General features: G+C 36.5%; 1 protein-coding gene across 3 annotated transcripts in view; it reads right to left on the bottom strand.

Moving 5' to 3' along the window:
- Grid2 (glutamate ionotropic receptor delta type subunit 2) overlaps window positions 1–22109 on the bottom strand; it is a 1405618-nt gene that overhangs the window by 727651 nt on the left and 655858 nt on the right. For all 3 annotated transcript variants that reach the window (XM_031382072.1, XM_031382070.1, XM_031382071.1), the window contains one exon: window positions 1679–1884. In XM_031382072.1, coding sequence (XP_031237932.1) covers window positions 1679–1884 — 206 coding nt within the window. The remainder of the gene's footprint in view (window positions 1–1678; window positions 1885–22109) is intronic.

Raw genomic sequence — 22109 nt, 5'->3', positions numbered from 1 at the left:
GCCCTCTATCAGATATAGGGTTGGTAAAGATCTTTTCCCAATTTGTTGGTTGCCTTTTTGTCCTATTCGCAGTGTCTTTTGCCTTACAGAAGCTTTGCAACTTTATGAGGGCCTTGCACTTTTTAAATGTTGCAGTTTGCAAGTACAAAGTGTCCTTTGATTGGTAGCTGATTTATCAAATAATCTTAAATGCAGTGTTCAGAAGGAGAATGACAAGACCATGTGGGTTTTACCTGGGATTAACCTGTGACAGACCCTTTTTTTTTTTTGGTGGCATTACTGCAAAGTAGAAGAAACTTTTAAAACCTGGAGCATAGTTAGAGAAAATATTTCATGCTAACTTTTAGTAAAGATATTTTATGTAACTTTGAAGGTCACAGAGGGATATTTTCTTGGAAACTATACTTTTCCCCAAGCCTTTCTGCTTCCTGACTATCAACTTTACTCAGACACCAGCCCCAAACCAGTATGATCAGCCTCCCTGCAACCCTAGAGCTCATGGAATGATACCTCTGGAACTAAGAGACAAACACACCTCTCTTGTTCTAAGATCTTATTCTGGAATATTTTATCACATATATGAACAAATCATGAAACAGAAGGTGAACTATAAAATATGATATCCTTTTTCTGTTACAGAAAAGACTAGGTCTTCATGGTGAATTAGTCATTTGCTAAACTCAAGGTCAATGTTTTCTCTTTTCCTTAAATTCACATGGCAAAATCTATATTAAAATTCATCTGGTTATTAATTGTCTAGTTCTTAATGATTTGTATTCTGCTTCAAAATCCTAGTATCAAAGGATACCTGCTAAGTTGTAATCTTACACAGAATTTCAGGAGTCAATGGAATGAAAGTAGAAAAATGAAGGGAAGAAATTCATCAATTTAGCCCACAAAGATAAAAAAGTATCAGAAAGTTATGTAATGAAATAAGCAATTCTATCATTAAATGAAATTAAATACTTAACTATGGTAAAAGATGCTAGGATAAAATTAAACAGTTAACTATGGTTAAAAAAAAAAGCCAGGATCTTTCACAAGGCAATCACAAACATTTTAGGCTGCAGCAAGGCCGTCTGAATCCCTGTAGTCTTACTGGTTCTTTTACTATGTTTTCTTGCATCTAGCCAAGGTAGCAGATATAACTAACATTTCGTCGACCTGCTGTCACATCATGCTGTCTGGCCATCTTTTGACAGAATTTCAATTAGTCTTCGTTGTTTGTCTTAGTATAGATTCCTAGAGCAGAAGTGCTTCATGAAATCAGTTCACCTTGGCAATCAGAGTCCGATTCTTGTAAATCTTTCCTCAGAAGCATAATTGTAGCTTGCAGTAACAACATCAACAACACAAAGGGATAAGCTGCACATTTGTGAATCCACTCTTGAACTTGCTACATTCATTGAGGTCAACAGCACTTTGAAAACTCATAAGGTTTCTGAAAGTTGTCCTGGCCATGTGCCTAAATATATACACAAGTACAGACATTCCTAGTAGTTAGCTAGCCAATATGGGGTAAATGAGACGAGCAAGCAATTCACTCTGCCTCCTTCATTAGTGTTAATGAGAGTTGTGGAGCTAATTCTCTCTCCTTATTTAGTTTTCATATCCTTGATGGAGTCCATTCCAAACTTTTTGCTTTTTTTGTACTTTGCCCCACCCCAATGATGCTTACCTCACTTATGAAGGATTTGGCTGTGGCGGGATTCATAATGAGGATGGCTCTTCTAAGAGTGTCTCGATAGCGATTCAACTCCTCTATCCTCATGGTGTCAAAGAGTGTGGTGATCATTTTGTTGATGTTGTTTTCCACTTTTTGAAGGGCAACATCCATTCCCTGCTGGGATACTTTGTCCAAAAATTCCTGTATTCCACGGATATCTAGGAATATTACGACACAGAAGAAAAAATGTCCTTTTACTTTTTAGCAGTTTATTGTTCAACAGACATGTTTTCTCAGATTTTATATATAATTTGGCTTAATTAATTAATTTATATGTAAAACCATTGTAATTATTCCAAAGGGTTTTATTTTTATCCACTTATTCTAAATTATTTAAATAGTGGGAAAAGTTGGTACACATGTTAAAGAGGGATGGAAAAATAGGTTCATTTCCAAAAAGTAGGGTTACTTTCTTATCATTAAAGAAGAACAAACTGAAACAATCTAGACTAATCCCTTCTGTTAACAACTTTGGTACTGTATCTCTGGGTTTTTTCATAGTGAAAATAAGGTAAATATGATTCAATTTCAGCCTAGCTCATAAATGACTTTAAGGTTACCTCTTCAGACAGGGAAGTGTTAAAGTAGCACTGGAGGCTCATTAAGGGAAAGGTATTTCATCCTGATGAATCAAAAGGAATCTATCTCTGGTCTGGGTAGAAACCTGATGTTCCAAGCTACTCACAAGATAATTCAGATGCTCTGCCTATTCTCTCAGTTTAGAGACCACCCTAAGGAAGGGAGGTTCACCTATTGCCATCTGAAAGAGATGAGTAGAAGAATTATCACCCAAATTAGATAATGTAGTTTCCTTCCAGCCCCCGTGTGTGGCACAGTAAATGCTGCCAGGACTCTGTTTCATCATTCCAAACCTTTCACCTTTAGAAGGTATAACTTCATTTTTCTTCCCTCTTGTCTTTTTCTTTTGGATGCTGGACGGGGTTTAAGTATACTTTCTCTGGTATTTTTGTGGCTCCCTCCCCTTTGCCATGTACCTGTTTGCAGAACCTCCATGCATAACACAAAGCCCCAGCTTTTTCTGTTTCTCTTTCCACAGCTCTGCTCTTTGCAAACACAGGTTTACAGCTTTACCACCCCCAGAGTTTTTCTTTTAAAAGCTAATAATATTTCCTTTGTGCTTCAAAAACAGACAAAATACACCCCACTATTTTCTCTCCAATTTCTTATATCACAGAAATTCATTTATTTCATTTATCATAATCCTGTCAAAAATGTATTACTATCGTTACTATGAAGAAAATATGTTAGATCAATTAGAAGGGAAATAATAAAAAAAGTGACATTTAAAAAGTGAAATAATATCATTAATGACAAATGACTTTGAAACAGATTTCTCGAGAGTTAACATCATCACTAAATTGACATTCAGAACATAAATAGAATATTTTGAGGTGTTTCTAAGAGTCTCAAGTCACTCAGTGTTTACATTAAACAAACTTCATGGGGGATGAAGAACTGGGGGTAGACACTGAAGGGTTCCTGACACCAGGGAAGGGAGAGGCTCCTAAGACCCAACAGGGATGACTTTAGCCAAAATGTATGCAGTGAATGGGAGATAGAACCTGTGGAGACCACCTCCAATAGATAGGCACAGCTCCCATTTGAGGGATGGAGCCACCCACCCATCTCAAAATTTCTAACCCAGAAATGTTCTTGTCCAATGGAAAGACAGGGACAAAAAATGGAGCAGAGACTGAAGGAAGGGACATCCAGGAAAAGCCCCACCTGAGGATCCATCCTGTCTGTAGACACCAAACCCCTGATACTGTTGCTGTTGCCAAGTGGCACTTGCTGATAGGAATCTGATGTGGCTGCTCCTTGGGAGCTTCTGCCTGCAACTGATCAATGCAGATATGGATGCTTGGAGCCAACCATCAGTCTGAGCCAGGGGCCCCTGGGGCCCCTAATGGGGGAGCTGGCAGAAGGACTGGAGGAGCTGAGGGGGATTGCAACCCATAGGAAGGACAATGTCAGCTGGTCAGACCACCCAGTTCTTCCAGGGACTAGACTATCAATCAAGGAGTGTACAGGGAGGGATCCATGCTACATGTATAGTAGTGGGACGGGTGGCCTTTGGTCCTGTGAAGGTTTGATGCTCCAGCATAGGGGATGATGGAGCAATGGGGCAGGAGAGTGTGGGTGGGTAGGGCAGCACCCTCATAGGAGTAAAGGGAAGGGAGAGGGCAGATGTGGGATGGGGGGTTTGTGGAGGGGTAACTGGGAAGTGGGAGATAAATTGAGATGTAAATGAATGGAATAGTTAATAAAATAAAAGAAAGAAATATTTAATTCTGAGTACCTAAGAGGAGATATTTTTTTCAGGATTAAGGAGGTAGCATCATGCACATAAACAAACAAAAATGAAACTACGATAGAAGATTTTGAATGTATTGTGGCCTTCAAGATTAATCAAATCAAATTCAAATATGAGAATTTCTAAAAAGTGGTCAAATAAAAAGTTTGAGGCTCTCTGGGCAGTGGTGGTGGCACATGCCTTTAATCCCAGCACTTGGGAGGCAGAGGCAGGTGGATTTCTGAGTTCGAGGCTAGCCTGGTCTACAGAGTGAGTTCCAGGACCCCCCAAAAAATTGAGGCTTATTTTATGTTTTAGAGAAGGGAAATAAAATATCAAAAAGTAATTATCAATAGTTATAAATAGTATAAAAGCTTAAGTATAAACAAATGCCCAAAATGTTATAATTCCTTTTCTCCTACCATACGTGATGCTTACAATAGAGTTCTAAACTAGTAAATATGACTGAAAACTCTACTTATCCAAAGAAATGTCAGTATATGTGATTTATTTTTACTAGTTAGCACATTATAATTTTCAATTTTCCCATGGTATGAAATTTTTAAAACTAAAATAATTGGTTAAGAATCAGAAATGAAGGACTTAACACCAATGGACTTTATATCAAAATTTCCAAATGTGTGTGATCACATGCAGCAAAATTTACCTCTCAAGTGGTATAGTTAATTTGAAAAGAGTAGGTTATCCCATAGGACAAGAAATAATTAGTTCCAAATATAGAAGCTGGTATTTATGCACAATAAAAATTTATATTTGCAAAATAACAAATTATTTCTTAAAATCTGTGCTTTCACTATTGATATTTTTTTAAAAAAAAACAAAGCTAAAAAAAAGCTGCACCTTAGTGATATGTTCATCTCTGTGATAACTCGCTCTGTATATATTCTACCTTCCAGTATGCATCCCTAACTCTATTATAAGCCTCAGCTATCAGCATTAAGCAGATTAAAAAGACAAAAGGCTCAGCACAGAATAGCAAGAGGCAAAGGGCAAGATTAATGAAGGCCACAAGTATCTCTACTAGTACAACACCAACAATGTACTGAACAAGTTAACTCTGATGTGGCATGCAGACACAGGTCTGAATGTGATATCAGGATTATGGATATCAGGTGTCCTCAAAACTTTCATGTCAATCACAATGACTGGAAAGAGTTAAAAAATCCAAAGCCTGGGTCCACCTCAGAACCCAGAACTTAATTTTGATTTTGAATTGTATGGTTTTATTTTTATTTTTTATTTGAATTCCTTACAAGTTCACATAAATAAAACACAAAGCCAAAAGTATATAGAAAAGCATCTGAGATTTTCCAGAAGACACACAGTCTGAAATTTGATTCTAAAAGTACTATTTTGGTGCACCTTCACTCTTTTGCTTGAATAAAAGAGAATGTCATTTAAAAAATATTCAGCCAGGTGTGTTGGGGTTATCTAGGACTTGCTGTGGTAGGAGAGATGGATTCGGATGATGCCAAGGTCTATTAGCTTCTGTTGGCATCTGGCTCTCTCTGGTGTTAACTGGTCTGGGTTTCTCTGTTAGGAGCCTTCCTCCTGTGTCCCTGGGCTGCCACAGGTCTTACAGGAGACCTGTGGCATTGGCTGGAGAAGATCTCCTGGGAGGCCTTCAGACTGTGGGGACTGTTGTCCTGGGTGCAGCAACTCTCTTGGGAAGCCTTCAGACCCTGGGGTCTTAAGGTGCAGGCTGCTAGGGAGGTGGAGCTCGAGGGAAGGGGATGGATCCTGAGTTTTCTGGGCTCCTAGGGGATCCCAAATGCTGTGGTTATTTGAGAGGCTCCCTTACCTGTTGCCCTGAGTGCAGCAGATCTCCTGGGAGGCATAGAAACTGTGAGACCTAGTCTGGCCTCAGTGGGAGAAGATTAACCCTCTAGAGATTTGAGGACCCATGGAATGGAAGGGGTGGTGTGGGGAGGAATTGGGATGAGGAACTGTGGGAGGGCAGTCCAGGAGGGGGGCAATGCCTGGACTAAAAAAGAAAAAATAAAAGTAATTATATACATGTATATGTGTATATACATATACATATATATAGATATACATGTATATATATACACATGCTATTAAATATTGATGAAAGTGAACAAAAATATTCAGTTAATAGTGGATTCAGTGTTTTAAAGTAAGAGGATAGCAGTAAAGACACTCTCTACAATGCTCTACAATGAGGCAGCTAACAAATGAACGACACCAAATATGTTTAGAAGGAATCAACTCATGAAGCAATATTATATAGAGAGGCCAGTATTAGCCACACCAAGTAGTTGAGGTTTCTTTACAAAACTGGACCCTATACTCTTCCCCAAAGAGTCAGGAGTCAGTGATCCTGAGAAGAGATGGTAGAGACGAGGATAGCTTGGAAGTGCAGAAGAATGTTTTCTTAGGAAGAGCCCAGTATTTCAAGAACCAACAGGACTCCTGGGAAGCTGCTGCCTGAGGCCAACTTGTCAGAGAAATCTACCAGGAAGCAGAATTTAGATGTCACAGACAGAGCCTCTGATTTTTATTTCCAATAAAAATGTAATGTATTGGCTGGGTGGTAGTGGTGCACGCCTTTAATCCCAGCACTTGGGAGGCAGAAGCAGGCAGATTTCTGAGTTCTAGGCCAGCCTGGTCTACAGAGTGAGTTCCAGGACAGCAATGGCTATACAGAGAAACCTTGTCTCGAAACACACACACACACACACACACACACACACACACACACACACACACATACAAATGTAAAATATTGAAATTTTTTAATTAGAGGATAAACTTAGGTGGGAGATAAGCTGTCTATGGAGAAGGAAATGCAGCATACATCTACTATGTAGATGCTATGGTGCAAATTGAGCTTTAAGTGATTTATTATATATTTTAAATGTATATAGATATTTTTTAAAGATTTATTAATTTATTTTATGTATGTGAGTATACTCTCATTCTCTTCAGACATACCAGAAGAGCCCAACAGATCCTATTACAGATGACTATGAACCACCATGTAGTTGCTGGGAATTGAACTCAGGACTTCTGGAAAAGTCAGTGCTCTTAACCACTGAGCCCCCTCTCCAGCACTGTATATGGTTAATTTTAGGTTTTATTTTTGTATCATAATACAAGTAGCTATCTACACTGCTATTGGGTCAGAACAGAATTCATGACTGAATTCAGAATTCAGAATTTTGGTTGTAACTCCACAGCTATGGACTTGCAAATACATATTTATAAAATTGTGTGAAAAATTGGTCTTATATGTACATGAAGAAATAGGTATAATATAAGAATCTTCAAAGATCAAATTTGCAAATGTGTGTGTGTGTTTGTGCACGCATGTGTGTGTGTCTATGTATGTGTATGAATATGAGAGAAAGGTGGTGGGAGGAGAGAATGAAGGAGGTAGAATGAATGAATATTTGACTAATAAAAGACTACGGCTCTCCTCTCCGTTAGGCAACAATGCCTCAAATTTACTGATGGTTAGCAACTCAAAAAAGCACTCAACCCAAGGCAGATTTCTGTTATAGAACTAAGCAGTAAGTGTTTTTCTCATTTGATGGTGATACAACTGATCATGACCAGCAACTAGTACATGTGAGAAGAGATGGATCCAAATCATGCTATTAGCAGCTGTGTATAAAAGATTCATTAAAAGAAAGAGTAGGCCTTTGGGTTTGTTAATTAAACATGAAGGTAATCAACCATCCCAATTATTCCCCCACATTATCTTCATTCTGATTTCATTAGTCATTGAGCTAAGCTCCAAAAGTTATAGAAATAAAAACACATGGTTTTTGACCTCAAGGAGCTGCTAGACTGATTGCACCTGTCAGTTGGGGCTATTTATTGATACCAGAATGCTTCCCAGCTGCTATTAGCCCTACTTACCAGATAAATACATAACAGCAAATGTTAGACAGCTCATCAACTGAGTTATTAAATATAAGATTATGAACAAAGGCAATTTCCCTTAGGTACCACAAAGGGACCTGTGGACAGCAGAAAGAATGATCTCTTCTCCTGGGTGCCCACATCCTAAGCATTGTAATCTGTAGATAGGGTAAATCACATTCCTAAGAGGGATCTAACCTGAAGGTGTTACTGAGGCAGGAATCCAGTGAAATCAAAATAGAAAGATAAGCTCTATAACTTGGGTGAGTCCAGTATAATTGTGAGGATCTAAAATTAGAAGACAGAAGCAAAGGAGAAGAGACTTACATGGGTAAAGGTTTGGAGAAGGCAATGTGGATAATTGATCTGAGGAAATAGGAAATAGTGAAGAAAGGCAGCCATCTTTGGCAACTGCACCAGGAAGAGAAATGGAGTCTTCCCAGACTGAACATGCTTTGTTAGGGGTCAGACCTTTGACCCCTAACCCTATGATCTGATGCCAGACTTCTGACCCACAAAAGTCAACATGTTTTGACCCTCCAAACTTGTGATATCCTCTGGTGCCAGCAAAAGAAGTAAATATAAATCAGAATGATTAAAATTAATGTCTACAGAATTTAATTACAGTATCATCTGGACTCTGGACTTGGGCTCTGAAGCCTCATGCACTTCCTGTGGACTCTGAAATTCTCCATATAGAGTGAGCCCATGATGGTCATTCAGAGGACAGTCTAGGAAATGGTTCTTCAATTTGTGTCACAGACTTGACAGAACCATAAAGATGGCAGATCCTTTTCTTTTTCCTAGTAAACATAAGTAGCCCACATGTTCTGCAGCACTTGCTGGCTGTCAGCACTTAGCCAGCTACCTGCTTCCCTTAGGAGTGTAGACAGTGCTGTTCTCAGATGAATATTACAGTGGTCAAGGAGTTCATAGTTCATTGTTGCACTTCCCTCTCATCCATGGAGTCTAAAGCTCTAGTTTTAATTTTCAGGTGGAAAATGACATTTTAAATCACTTCTAGTCAATGTTCCTTTTATTCTTTCAGGAAACATTGTCTATATGTAGGGGAAACTCACTACATTTGAGGTTGAAAAAAAATCAGGCTGGGGTCAGTAAGTTGCTTCTACACGGCCCTCTTCACTTTGAATCACTTTTATAATTGATATCTTCCATTTTCATTTTCCCAGTTTATGTGGTCTTCACAGAGCAAGAGGCCATTTTTTTTATTTATGAAATAACCCTGGCTTCCTCCTTTGTTTTCCCACGTGTCCAACCTTTTACACTTGACTCTTGATGATCTTATGCACACAGGCTAGTCACCCTGAGTCCTTGGGTCTTAGGAAACAATTGAAATTTGAATAAAGCCATAGGGGAAATGAATGGCTTTTCTTGAATATTGAGTTGTAAAGAGGTAGTTTTAGCATTATGAGTCAGAGGATCTGGTCAGACAAGTGAATCAGAAAGACAGTTTGTTCCCTACACTTCACAAAACTCTACCAATCAACTACAAATTAAACAAAGAAGAAGGGGGTTAGAAACACAGGAAGAAGCAGAAGGAAGGAAACATTAACTTTTAATACTTAATGTTTGACCCATTATATATAATCTGCAAACACCACAAACACAAACATACACACACACACAGAGAAAGAGAGACAGAGACAGACAGACAGACACACACACACACACACACACACACACACACATACATACACACACACACAAACACACACATAATTTGGTGATGAGAAAGACATGGTTGACTCCTGTCTTTGAGGTGCTTCGAGTTTATAGACAGAACAGACAAAATTTAAATTATAAATTACTTGATCATCCCTGCTGTATATAATAGAGCAGCAAAAGTCTCAGGGAACTATGAACCTTCACATGCAAGGAATCCACAGTATTATTTTATTTCACCCAAGTACTGCTTTTTCTGATAAAGATGAGTATGGCTGTGGCTAAAATATGAAGGCAGTTATTTAAGCATTAGATTTCAGTGCAGTGTATATTTCAGTTATCAAGATTTTAGTAACCTCGGTCAAAAATTCTGCTGTTATGTTTATTTTATGTTTTATATGGAAATTTTAAAGATAGAAAAATTTCTTAATAGAGATTACAGAGCAATTTATCACACTGGTTCTCAATGTATGGGTCACCTAAAACCATCTGAAAACACAAACTTGTCCATTATGATTCATAACAGTAAGAAAATTACAGTTATGAAGTAGCAACAAAAATAATTTTATGGTTAGGGTCACCATAACATGAGGTACTGTAGTAAAGAGTTGCATCATTAGATAGGTTGAGACCCCTGATCTATCATCTACCTATGTATCTATCTTTTTATCTATCACTTATTTGCCATCTATTAATCATCTATTTATCTATGTATCTATTATCATCTATTGATTGATCTATCATCCATTAATCATCTTTCATCCTTTTCTATATCTGAGATTTATCTACTGAGCTATATATCTGTCTATTGCTCAATTCATCATCTATTAATCATCTATCACCTTTTAACTATCATCTATCTATCTATCTATCTATCTATCTATCTATCTATCTATCTATCTATCTATCTATCTCTACCTATCTTTCTTTTATCTTTCAAGCAAACCTTCTGAGGACAGCCTGGTACTATGGCCCATTTCTATAATCCCAACACATGGAAGGATAAGGAAGACACAATGCTAGCCTATAAAAGTGAATCAGAAATTTACCACAACTATTATATAGAGAGACTTTGCCTCAAAAATTCAAAATAAAATAAGTAAAATCATCTTCAGAGCTTAATACTTTATTGACTACCAATTTTTCTGACACCCAAATTATATTTCCTGTTTAGTCAATCTTCTCCTGTGGTCCTCTAAGATGTAATGGATAATTGGAGGCCATGGTTCATTTTGTCAAATCTTGTAAAATGACATTATTATCTCTATAGTAGAATTAATCTTAATCTCCCTACCAAAATGGATTATATTAAAGTAGACTAGTTCAATTAAATCTGGAATTTAATGTTCACTTATATTTCTAAAGGAACCCTAAGAAAGAACTATAAATATGAGAGGATAAAATACAGTGTTTAAGCTAAATACGTGATCACTTAGGCGAAACCTGTACCAGCCATTTGTATCAAATTAGATCACCTTCTTGATAGTATTGACTTATTGTGTGCCAATCACTGTCATGGTTCCTGGAAGAGAGTGATGAGAAAATCAAATCAGCTCTTGGGAAATGTGGTCTATTCCATCTGATAATAACATCTAACCTATTACTGATTGAGAAATACTGCAGTATTGTTATTTTCAAAGTAAATTGACAATTTAGCTAAACACAGTGACTTTCTGTAAACAAAATAAAAGTTTATAGTCTCATCCTGTATTCAGACATCACCTTTAAATACCAAATAATATAAAAAAGAGATTTGTAAAGTTTCATGTGGAATTTTCCTCTATTCATCATTTCCTCCTTTCAGAAGGTTAAGACATTTAATCATTCTGATCACTTAATGCATTGAAGACTTCAATTTGAGCAGCGAGACTTCAGCATGGCACTGACTAAGCATGGCGTTTCTGAAATTATGACCGCATGTTAAGCTTTAAAATTAAATTGTAGGACCTTGTGACTTTCTTCTCCCACTTTCTCATTTTACAAATTGAAACACAGCTTAGTGCTGAATATATGAGATGTATCGTAAGCCAGAACAGAATTTTTTTAATATTTGAATAGTAAAGTATGCTCTCTGTGTCTACTTCCCAAGGGGGAAAAACAAGGCTTTTAACCATCAAGCAATTTTCAAAGTTTTGTTTTAAAATAACTCTTGACTCAAAAAAAAAATCTTTGGAATCATGTAGTTCTTTTTGGTATTTTAGGAATCTGATATATATAAATATATATATATATATATATATATTTAAAAAGTGACGATAATAACACGCTGTGCTGGGCTTTGACACGACAGTGTCTGGCAATTATGATCCAGCATTAAGAGTTTACTTTTGACAGGAGCTTGTCATTTGGGCATAAGCTTGCTATCTTTTACCATGGAAACCATCTTTACAGTAAAGCTGAGAAATATTTTTAAAATAGAGTCACTGTTGTATAGATCCTGAATAGGAGAATATACTATTTTTTTAACCTATTTGACCTAATAAATACTAATGCAAAGGAAATGGTTCAATAAACTCCTTGGATTAATTACATGCTTATTGATGCAGACTGGAGCAAATGAGAGAACTGAAGGCTGGAAAGCAGCCAGTGACTAATAAACAGCTTTCAGGCTGTCGAGAGAGAATGTCAAGATTATTATAGCTATCAGACATTTGAAAGCATCCTTGGGACGATTATAAACATTTGCAATCAATTAAGAGCAAGTGTCCATCTTATGGGCCCTGATTAAACCTACGCCAATGCTACACTACATGGAATAAAGATAGTGACCCAGGAATGTGTTAGTGAGGACTGTTCCCTAATCTTCATTTCAAAATGAAGGACTCTGCTTATATACCCCAGCCACCTGACTGTGTGTTGAATCTTAATTTGCATTATTAAATAAATGATGTTAATATGCAGAGGAGTATGCAGGTAACAGACTTGGGATTTCCTGAAGTGGAAATTGTTCTGTACAAAGAAGTGCAAGATAACTGATCATTCGATTTAATTTGATCATTTCCATACTACTTCATTTTCTCTTGATGCTTCATGGAGATTTGTCTCCAGTTTTCAGAATGATTAAGCAGTTATGGTAAAGATTTATATAAATGGAATCAACCTAGCAGTCCACTGTCAGATGATTAGATAACAAAAATGCAGTAAATGTATAAGAATGCATTATTCTTCAGCTCCAGGGAAAAATGAAATCACAAATTTTCAGGAAAATGGATGAACTTAGATTCCATATTATTAAGGGAGGTACACAGTCTCAGAAAAAATTACATATTACACCACAAATGTGGATATTAGCCAGGTGTGTGTGTGTGTGTGTGTGTGTGTGTGTGTGTGTGTGTGTGTAATGGAGCTTAAAAACTCTCAGTGTTTAAGAGTACTTGTTGCTCTTACAGAGGACCCAGATTCAGTTTCCACTTATCTACATGATAGCTCATAAACATCTGTAGCTACAATTCTAGGGATTCAACTTTTGTGGCTACCAATCATGTGGTATATATCATGCAGGCAAACATTCATACACATAAAATAAAATAAATAAATGGATCTAAAAATAGCTAATGAAAATTGCCTCTATATTCATAAATATACATAGATAAATAGAGAGAGAAATAAACATATGCCAGGCAGTGGTGTCGTATGCCTTTAATCCCAGCACTCGGGAGGCAGAGGCAGGTGGATTTCTGAGTTTGACGCCAGCCTAGTCTATAAAGTAAGTTCCAGGACAGCAAGGGCTATACAACTAAACTCTGTCTCGAAAAATCAAAAAAAAAAAAAAAAAAAAAAAAAAAAAGCAAAAACAAAAACAAAAAAACATATGTGCATACAGGAACAGTATAACATAGAAAAGGAAGTAAGAAAGGGTAAATATTAGCTGTTGAGGAAGGACTCAGATGAAAGCAAGTCATGACTACTTGAGTCATGAAAAGGATATAAAGCCAATTGTTTTAGTTTCAGTTCTCATACTTTTTATTTTCAGGTTTTGGTGGTAGATATAGGCATAAAAATATATTTTACAATGAGTGTGTAAAACCCAGTGTGAAGGCCCATAGAAGGCTTCTGTTCTAGAGCTGTTCATAGAGCAGCTGTTCTAACACTGTAGAAGTCAACTGAGATGTAAGGGCTACAGGTCTGGTTAATCTTGCTGTATGAATAGTTATTTGTATGTTCTTTATAATAACACAGTAATGAATAAAAATTTAAGTGAACAGAAGACTACAGGTCTGGTTAATCTTGTTGTATGAATAGTTATTTGTATGTTCTTTATAATAGCACATTAATGAATAAAAATTTAAGTGAACAGAAGATTTGAGATATTCAAATATATTAAAAAATAAATTTCTCTTTCATTTAATTTGAAGACAACAGTGAGCTAAGCAGTCCTATTTCATGCCTTTTTCACATTTCATCCTATTTTGTTCTATTTTGTTATTGAAAAAAAACAAATGCTGGGATTAAAGGCATGTGCCACCACCACCAGGCCAATAAATTTATTTTTAAGAGTAAAAAAAATCCATAAAATGTAGACTTATTTTGAAACAGAAATTCTATGGATAGTTTTATTAAATGAGTTCAAGGCCAGCCTGGTGTACAGAGTGAGTTCTAGGACAGCCAGGGCTATACAGAGAAACCCTGTCTCAGAAAGCCAAAATAATAATAATAATAATAATAATAATAATAATAATAATAATAATAATAATATTTAAAATAATTTTATAAGTAAAAGAAATTAAAATATTAAGAATGACTTAATGTTGCTGTATGTAGATTTTACATTTTTGTATTTTAAAAAAATTCATGTTTTTCCCCCTCCTAACTCTTCTCTGATCCCTAACCTACCTCTATACCCACCTACCTTATTCATACCTTCTTTCCTCTTTCTTCCTTCCTTCCTTTCTTTCTTTCCTTCATCTTTCAAAACCAAACAACATAAAGCAAGAAACTTACAGTCACACAGAACATCCCCTCTCTATAATACATAAAATTGGAAACCAAATATATTGTGAAATGCCAGTAAGAGAAAAAATGTTCAAGCAAAGCAACAAGAAATTTAAAAGTCTACCAAAATAGCATTGAGTTTGTCTTGTCTTGGCCACCCAATCCAGAGCATGAGACCTTCTCTGAAGGTGAGACTCCATTGAGGAAACTAGTTTTTCCTTAGCAAGAGGGGAGCATTTCTTGGTTATAGGTGCAAGCATGTGATGTCTACCTTACCTTCTCCATGTTAGGAACCTATCCTTAGTGTTTGAAGTTTTAAATTAAGTTTGCATTTTATTGCATATAAGCTAATTATTCTTTGCTATGGATATTACAATGGATAACACATTTTTTGATATACCAATACCTATTGCTCTGGCTGCAATAATATAATATTATATTAAAAGTTTATAATAAACTTTTCCCAGCAAAACCCAGGAGCATTTACATCAATGAATTTCCAATCCCTCTTGAAGGTGGCCAGTATTTTCTCTTCTTTATCACTGGTCTCCTGGTAGACAACACTCTATTACCTACCCTCTTCTTCACTAATAACTGACTAGTTTGGACTTCTCTCTGTCTGCCTCTGAGGGATGATAAGAAGAATTAGGCACTTGCATCACATCCTTTAAAACTAATAATCTATGCCATGTTTTTTGCTTATTCAACCATTTGAAATCTGACAAGCATGTCAGCTTGTCCGCTGAACAGCTGTCTAATCATCAAGTTATCTTCTTCGGACTTCTGGTAATGTTAGATATTGAAACTAACTCCTCAATCACTAACTCAAGCATATAACTTCTTCCACCTCTTTATGATCCACACACCTATGTTGTTTGTACACTTAAAACAGATATTCCAGGAACTATATCACCTTGGTCTCATTCTGGGTAATATCACCATGAAAGCAGTGCCAGATAACACTGTCTGCTCTTTGTACTCAAGATTCCATGTTGACTTTCCTTGCATATGATATTACTTTCTCAGGTGGAACGTGCAGGGCCACTTGGACTAGATGGAAGCTGAGCTATTTAAGTTTAAATGTCCATCTGCCTCCCAGCATTCTAGCTGGATTTATGGAGGCCATGAGCAATTTGTGAACACACCACTTTCAAAGTCCTCTTCTAATGACCCATGAAGGCCAGAGTGGGAGATACAATTTTTCCACAAATATTCTGCAGTTCTTCTTGAAGATAAACATTATTACTATTAGAATAGAGTACTTTTTTCTGGAAGTATAAAAAGAACCTAAAAGGAGAACTTTGGCTTCTAGAGTTAGAGAAGGAATAGGTATTCTCAGTTTATAAAAATGAATTTGGATTTTTTTTATGAGAGAATGCTCTGGTGCAAACATTGTAAATGGGGTAAGTGCTTTACTTTAGCTCAATATTATAATTTTCATTTCTACAAGATGACTCTTCCACACTTTTACCATCAGTCCTTTAATCTGGCCAATGTATCTATTGCAAACAGCAGGGAATGCCTGCCTGCTTGTGTTGGATGCCTGTAAATACTCTTCATAATTCTTTATCATAATTCTCATCCATCATGTGGGGTGTAAGATGACCATCAGAATAGTAATATGGGTCAAAAATTACTATATATTTAGGCTTGTGATTTACAGTTTTTGATAAAATTGTTCAACCTTGCTATGGTAGCTTGATAAAAGCCAAGGGTAACACACAATTAAATGAACATGATTATGTTTTAAATAATGTGTTTATTAAAAGAAGTACCAGACCTAACAATAGCCTTCTGGCCTTGAAGTGGATAATAAGGTCAAAAAAATTTTTTTTCATTTATTTGTCTTGTTTTTAAAATGTCTGCACAATAAAGAAACAATGGGCAGAAATGAAGGGTAGTTCATTATTTCTTTAAAAAAAAATTTATATTTTTATTAGATATTTTATTTATAGATAGGATTTCTCTCTGTAGCTCTGGTTGTCCTTGAACTCACTCTGTAGACCAGGCTGGCATCAAACCCCTGACATCTGCCTCTAGTGCTAGGATTAAGAGCATGTGCCAACATCACCCAGATGGCAACTTCAAGAAGTTTCCTTAAATTAAGAGCAAAATTTGTTTACTTTATATAAATTGAGAGTCTCATAAAAATAAGTTGACAAGGAACCTAGATTTCTGGTAACAAATATCTATGCCTCATGTATGCCAATCCCATATGCCTTAGAAACAACACATATACTTTCAAATTATAACCATCTGGAAGACACTCAACATTGGTTACAGTCTTCAGAGATCTTTAACTGATGAAGTATGTAGCATCGAGTAATGATATATTATAAAGAAACTCCTCTAAAGTGAAGCTCCCCTTGTTTATTTGTGAGATCTTTGTGGGATAATCTCTAAAAAAATTGTACTGAATTTTCACTACAATTGAAGAAGTCCAATTGGAAATGTTCTCCTTAATCTAATTGACATGATTAATGGCAACATTTCAGGTTTGGAGGTCAGTCTATTCAGCTTCAATCCACTGGTCAGGGTCATTATAGATAACAGACTTTGTTCTTGTGGGCAGTGGAGTCTTTGTGATCACAAATGAGCCAATTGTACCTGGATTAATGCTTTTGGTCCAGTAGAAAGGTTTGCACAGAAGTTCAAGGAAAATGCCATCCAACTTTTGAAAGAAAGTCTGATTGTTACTGGGATTTATTCTACTCATTAAAGAGTTGAATCAGTTTTATCGAAAAATGTAACAAGAAAGTTTAAGTGGATTTGATCCCAATTTCTGTCATTCAGATTAATTAGAAGAATTACAATTGTATGGGAAAGTTACTAGTGGCCAATGGTATAAAAAAAAAAAAAGAGGGTTATGGTGACAGGCATTTTCTAAGAAATTCTTTTGGCACCTGAGCTTTGAAAGCAGATGTACTCCTTAGGTAGGATGAACCTGTGATCATATGTAACCTGAAATACTGAATGTTTAAAATCCAGATCATTAGTGTGAAAAAAAAACAGTCCAATAAAAAAAAATCAGCCAAAAAGTGACCTTTAATGAAGACACTTTCTCACTAAGGTTCCTTAGTATAGGCAAGCCCATATCATATGCATTGGGCTGGTTTGGTTCACAGACTTTGGTACACTTGATGGTAAAACTACTTGACATCAACGTAAGACTCATACTGTTTGCTGTTCCATGAGAGTTAGGATCCTCTCTCTGGTCTGTGAAAATTGTGATTGTATATAAATAGCTGTTAGTGATAATGATGGGCTAGGTTATTTTTTATCCTAATTGCTGTTCTGTTTCTCTGGTTCTAAAAATCATCAAATCTACCTTGGTATGGGGGTTGGGGATTTAGCTCAGTGGTAGAGCACTTGCTTAGCAAGTGCAAGGCCCTGGGTTTGGTCCTCAGCTCTGAAAAAATAAAATAAATAAAATAAAAATAAAATAAAATAAAATGTGGTATGATTTTCATTTAAGTTATTAAAAATATATATGAAATTTGTAGGTTTAAAGTCATTGTGTCTCTTTAATGAAGATGATTGTATAGAATCAGTGAACTTGTCTTTCCTTTTTTTTATATTTGGTTTTTTGTTTTTTAACTTGTTAGGAATTAATCTTATTCTATTACTATAGTGTCAAATCCAATAATGCCCAAAGGCAGGAGTAATGGCAAGACCACTGATGATGTATCCGGGTTTCTTAACTTATTTTGATGTTGTTTGGAATTGCCTTACTTAATGATTTGTTTTTTATAAAACATACTAATAATATTAACAGTTAGCTTAGAAGATGATCATGAGGACTTCATGAGATAATGCAATACATTTGAAGAATTTAGGAAAATGGCTAAATATAGCAATATTAGCCTCAACTGTTAGCCTTTGTTAATGTATTCTTCGTTCTTGACAATACTGAATGATATAATATTAAATACTTATTCTAGTTCCTGGCAAGCAAAAATGAGCAATTTTAAATATTTTAGTTGCTAAAACCTAATCCCATAGTTCTCTATTGAAGTGTCCACTTCTCATATATGCTGCCTCCCAAGATATTCCCTAACCTTAGTAACCAGGATCAAAGTCTACCCAGAGAGCCTGCTCATCACGACTCCCAAAAGTCCTCATTACAGTACATCAACATTCAATCACTGAAAACTGAACTCACTATTTCCTCTTACAAGAGACCTATAAACAACTTCTGTCTTTTTATTGACTAGAAAGTTTTTTTTAAAGATTTATTTTATTTATTTTATGTGTATGAGTACACTGTAGCTGTACAGATGGCCGTGAGCCATCATGTGTGTGGCTGCTGGGAATTGGACTCAGGACCTCTGCGGGCCCCGCTCCAGCTTAATTCACTGTAGCTGTCTTCAGACGTACCAGAAGAGGGCGTCTGATCTCATTACGGGTGCTTGTGAGCCACCCTGTGGTTGCTGGGATCCGAACTCAGGACCTTCGGAAGAGCAGTCAGTGCTCTTACCCACTGAGCCATCTCGCCAGCCCCGACTAGTGAGTTTTTAGTAACTGAAGGTAAACATATATTCTGAAACACATTTTAGCTACTACTTGGTAATATGCTAAGAAGAGCTGGACATTTCACACATTGCACATTATTAAAAGCTCAGCAATACCACCTCCCTTTCAAGCCTTTTGAAAAATAAAGGCTTAAATTAATCCCCTCAAATAAAGTTTCCATACTTCTCAAACCTTTTTGATACTTTTACATAGAACCAATGATACGGATTTTCTTTGTTAGATTACCTTTAAACATAATTAAACACTTCAGAAGAAACATACATTGTTAATCAACTAGATAGGGAAACCTGAAACACACACTATGCTTTTCTCTATAAAAGATATATGTGTATATATACATATATACATCTATATAATATGTATATATTAAAATAATGTATATTCACCTATCTATATATCTATCATCTATAGATACAGATACTGATATAGATATATACACATTATTCTAAGCAACTTTACCCCAATAACTATGGTTGTTGGTATTCTGTCTGGACTCCAACCCCACAGTTACCTGGCAACAGCCAGGTAGGCCTGTCCCACTATAAAAAGGGCTACTTGCCCTCTACTCTTACTCTCTTAATCTTGCCTCTCTCTTTCCTCTTGCTGCCTTGCTTCCCCTCTCTCTGCATTCCTTTTCCCTCTCTCTCCACGTGGCCATGGTCAGTCTCTACTTCTCTACTCTCTTCCCCTCTCTGCCTTTCTCTGCCTTTACTATCCTCTTAACTCCCCTCCCCGTGCCTTGAATAAACTCTATTCTATACTGTACCTTCCTGTGGCTAGTCCCTCAGGGGGAAGGGATGCTTTGGCATGGGTCCACCGAGGCACACCCTTCCCGCATAACTCACCACACCTCCATAAAACATATCTTAATATTTCTTTATCTTTTTATAATCACAACAATGGCCTTCAGCATGCTGCCTGATTCCATCACTAATGATACTTAATCCATTCATTAATGGAAGCAAGTCCTCATAATCAAGATAAAAGTCAAGTCTAAGCCACTTAGAATGATGTTTCTGATGACTACCCTCTTCCAGGTGCAAAGTCACTGGGAACTTACTATTTATCTTGTACCCCAGCATAATTTTTTAGTTACAGGATTTATTGTTAGCATTAAAAGAACATTTTTCTTTTATTAAAGAATGGTTATTATTGGAAATAATCTTGAAGCAAGAATATTTTTTATTATTTATTTTTATTATTTATTATTGAAGCAAGGCCATTTTTTAATGACTCTAAATTAAGTAAGTCAAAAGCAAGTTTATCAACAGAGTAGAAAGAAATGCTGTTTTGGTTTTGATTCCTAAACAAACCATGTGTTTAAATGGAAATACATTCAACTTTGGTGCAGTGATAGTGCCTTATACACCCCAAGGCATTACAGAAGAACAGAGGACTTCAAGTGTTAGATGAGTGTGACTATGTGCTGAGTGGACACTTGCAGAACAGCATTCAGCTCATCAATCATGTGTCTTCTCTTATGAGAACCCCATCTTAATTTTCACAGGATTTGCAAATAAATGATAATACATGATTTTTTACCCCACAGTCTTTGATAATCAACAGGTAAATTTCTTACTTTAATGCTGAGAAACTGTCTTCAACAAAAATCACTTTTCTGCTTCTTAGTTTATTGGACCTTTGTTTTTGTTGTTGTTGTTTGTTTTCGTTTTGTGTTTTTTCATTAGAGATTTTAAACTTTGATTATTTCAAGTTACGCTTGATCAGAGGCTGTGAATCCCATGTAATGGCAAAACAGAGCACAGTGTAATGGGCGAAGGCAGACAAAAGCAGCAAGCATACTGACTCTAGAGACGGTCGACCTGTTTAAACACCCTGTCGGCAGTGCTTCATGCTTGTATGGATGATCTATCCTTTTGCTGAAGAGCCAATTGTTTTTAATACTCTTTTTGTTTATTTGTTCATGACAGTCTCTTAATCCTTATTCTGTGACCCCTAAATAATGTGAGTTAAGCAACAAAAGTACTGGCTTCCACCTTAGAGACAAGCAGTGTTTCTAGAGAGACTTTGGCTGAAGTTTGCCCATTGAGTTCAATGGGATTCTGGCTGCCAAAAGGCCAGGCTACTTTATGACTATTTAGGCCTAAATGTAACTGCTCCTGTGCCCTTCCTGGCTGGCCCCAGGGGCTCTCCTTCGTTGCTTGCCAGATTTTTGCCAACCTGCTGGTTCTCAGCTTTGTGGCCTTTGTCCTCCAACCCATTTGTCTGTCACCGTTCAGACTCTCACAGCTGAAGCCTGGTTATGAGAAGAAAGGATTGCTTTGAATGTTTGTTTTCCAGGCTTATTTACTTATTTGCCAAGAAAAACATTCTTTTCATAAAAACCGGATAAACAAGACTCAGAAGAGGAACAATTTAGAATCTTCAAGGGAAACACACTTCTAAGTGAATTCTTCATGGGGGGTTGGTTATTCTCATTTGATCATATCCAGCTCCAGTCACTTCTGCTACTCTCAAAAATAAGGGGACAACAGCAATCAAAGAGCTTCAGACTCCTTAGGAAATGAAGAGCTTAGGAAAAGAATGAGAAAGTGTTGTTTTCTCTCCATATGTTATCCCATGTAAAGATTCTGAAGCAAATGATTGTTTTTCTCATGTTACAGTGCACTCTGTGAAACTGTGATGATATAGTAAGAGTGGAATATTGAACCACTAAGAAATATTGGTTCATACTCGCTTGCAGTTTTTGTAAAACTGCATACTCAATAAAGCTCGCAGAGAATATTTTCTACTTCCATCAATGGGTAAACATTAAGTAAATAGGTATTTAAACAAGTATGTCAAATTTTTTTTAAGCCACTAAATAAAAAGAGTTTATATTTTATCAGTGTTCTAGGATCTGCCCCTGGTTTCATCCACCACCACAACCACCACCATCACCACCATCACCACCACCATCACAACCATCACCACCACCACCACCATCACCACCACCATCACAACCACACCACCACCACCAGCACCACCACCATCACAACCACACCACCACCA

The sequence above is a fragment of the Mastomys coucha genome, unplaced genomic scaffold (genome assembly GCF_008632895.1).
Source record: "Mastomys coucha isolate ucsf_1 unplaced genomic scaffold, UCSF_Mcou_1 pScaffold20, whole genome shotgun sequence".
Taxonomy (NCBI): domain Eukaryota; kingdom Metazoa; phylum Chordata; class Mammalia; order Rodentia; family Muridae; genus Mastomys; species Mastomys coucha.
Note: the sequence above shows the minus strand (reverse complement) of the source record. Positions and strands in the feature narration are given on the sequence as shown.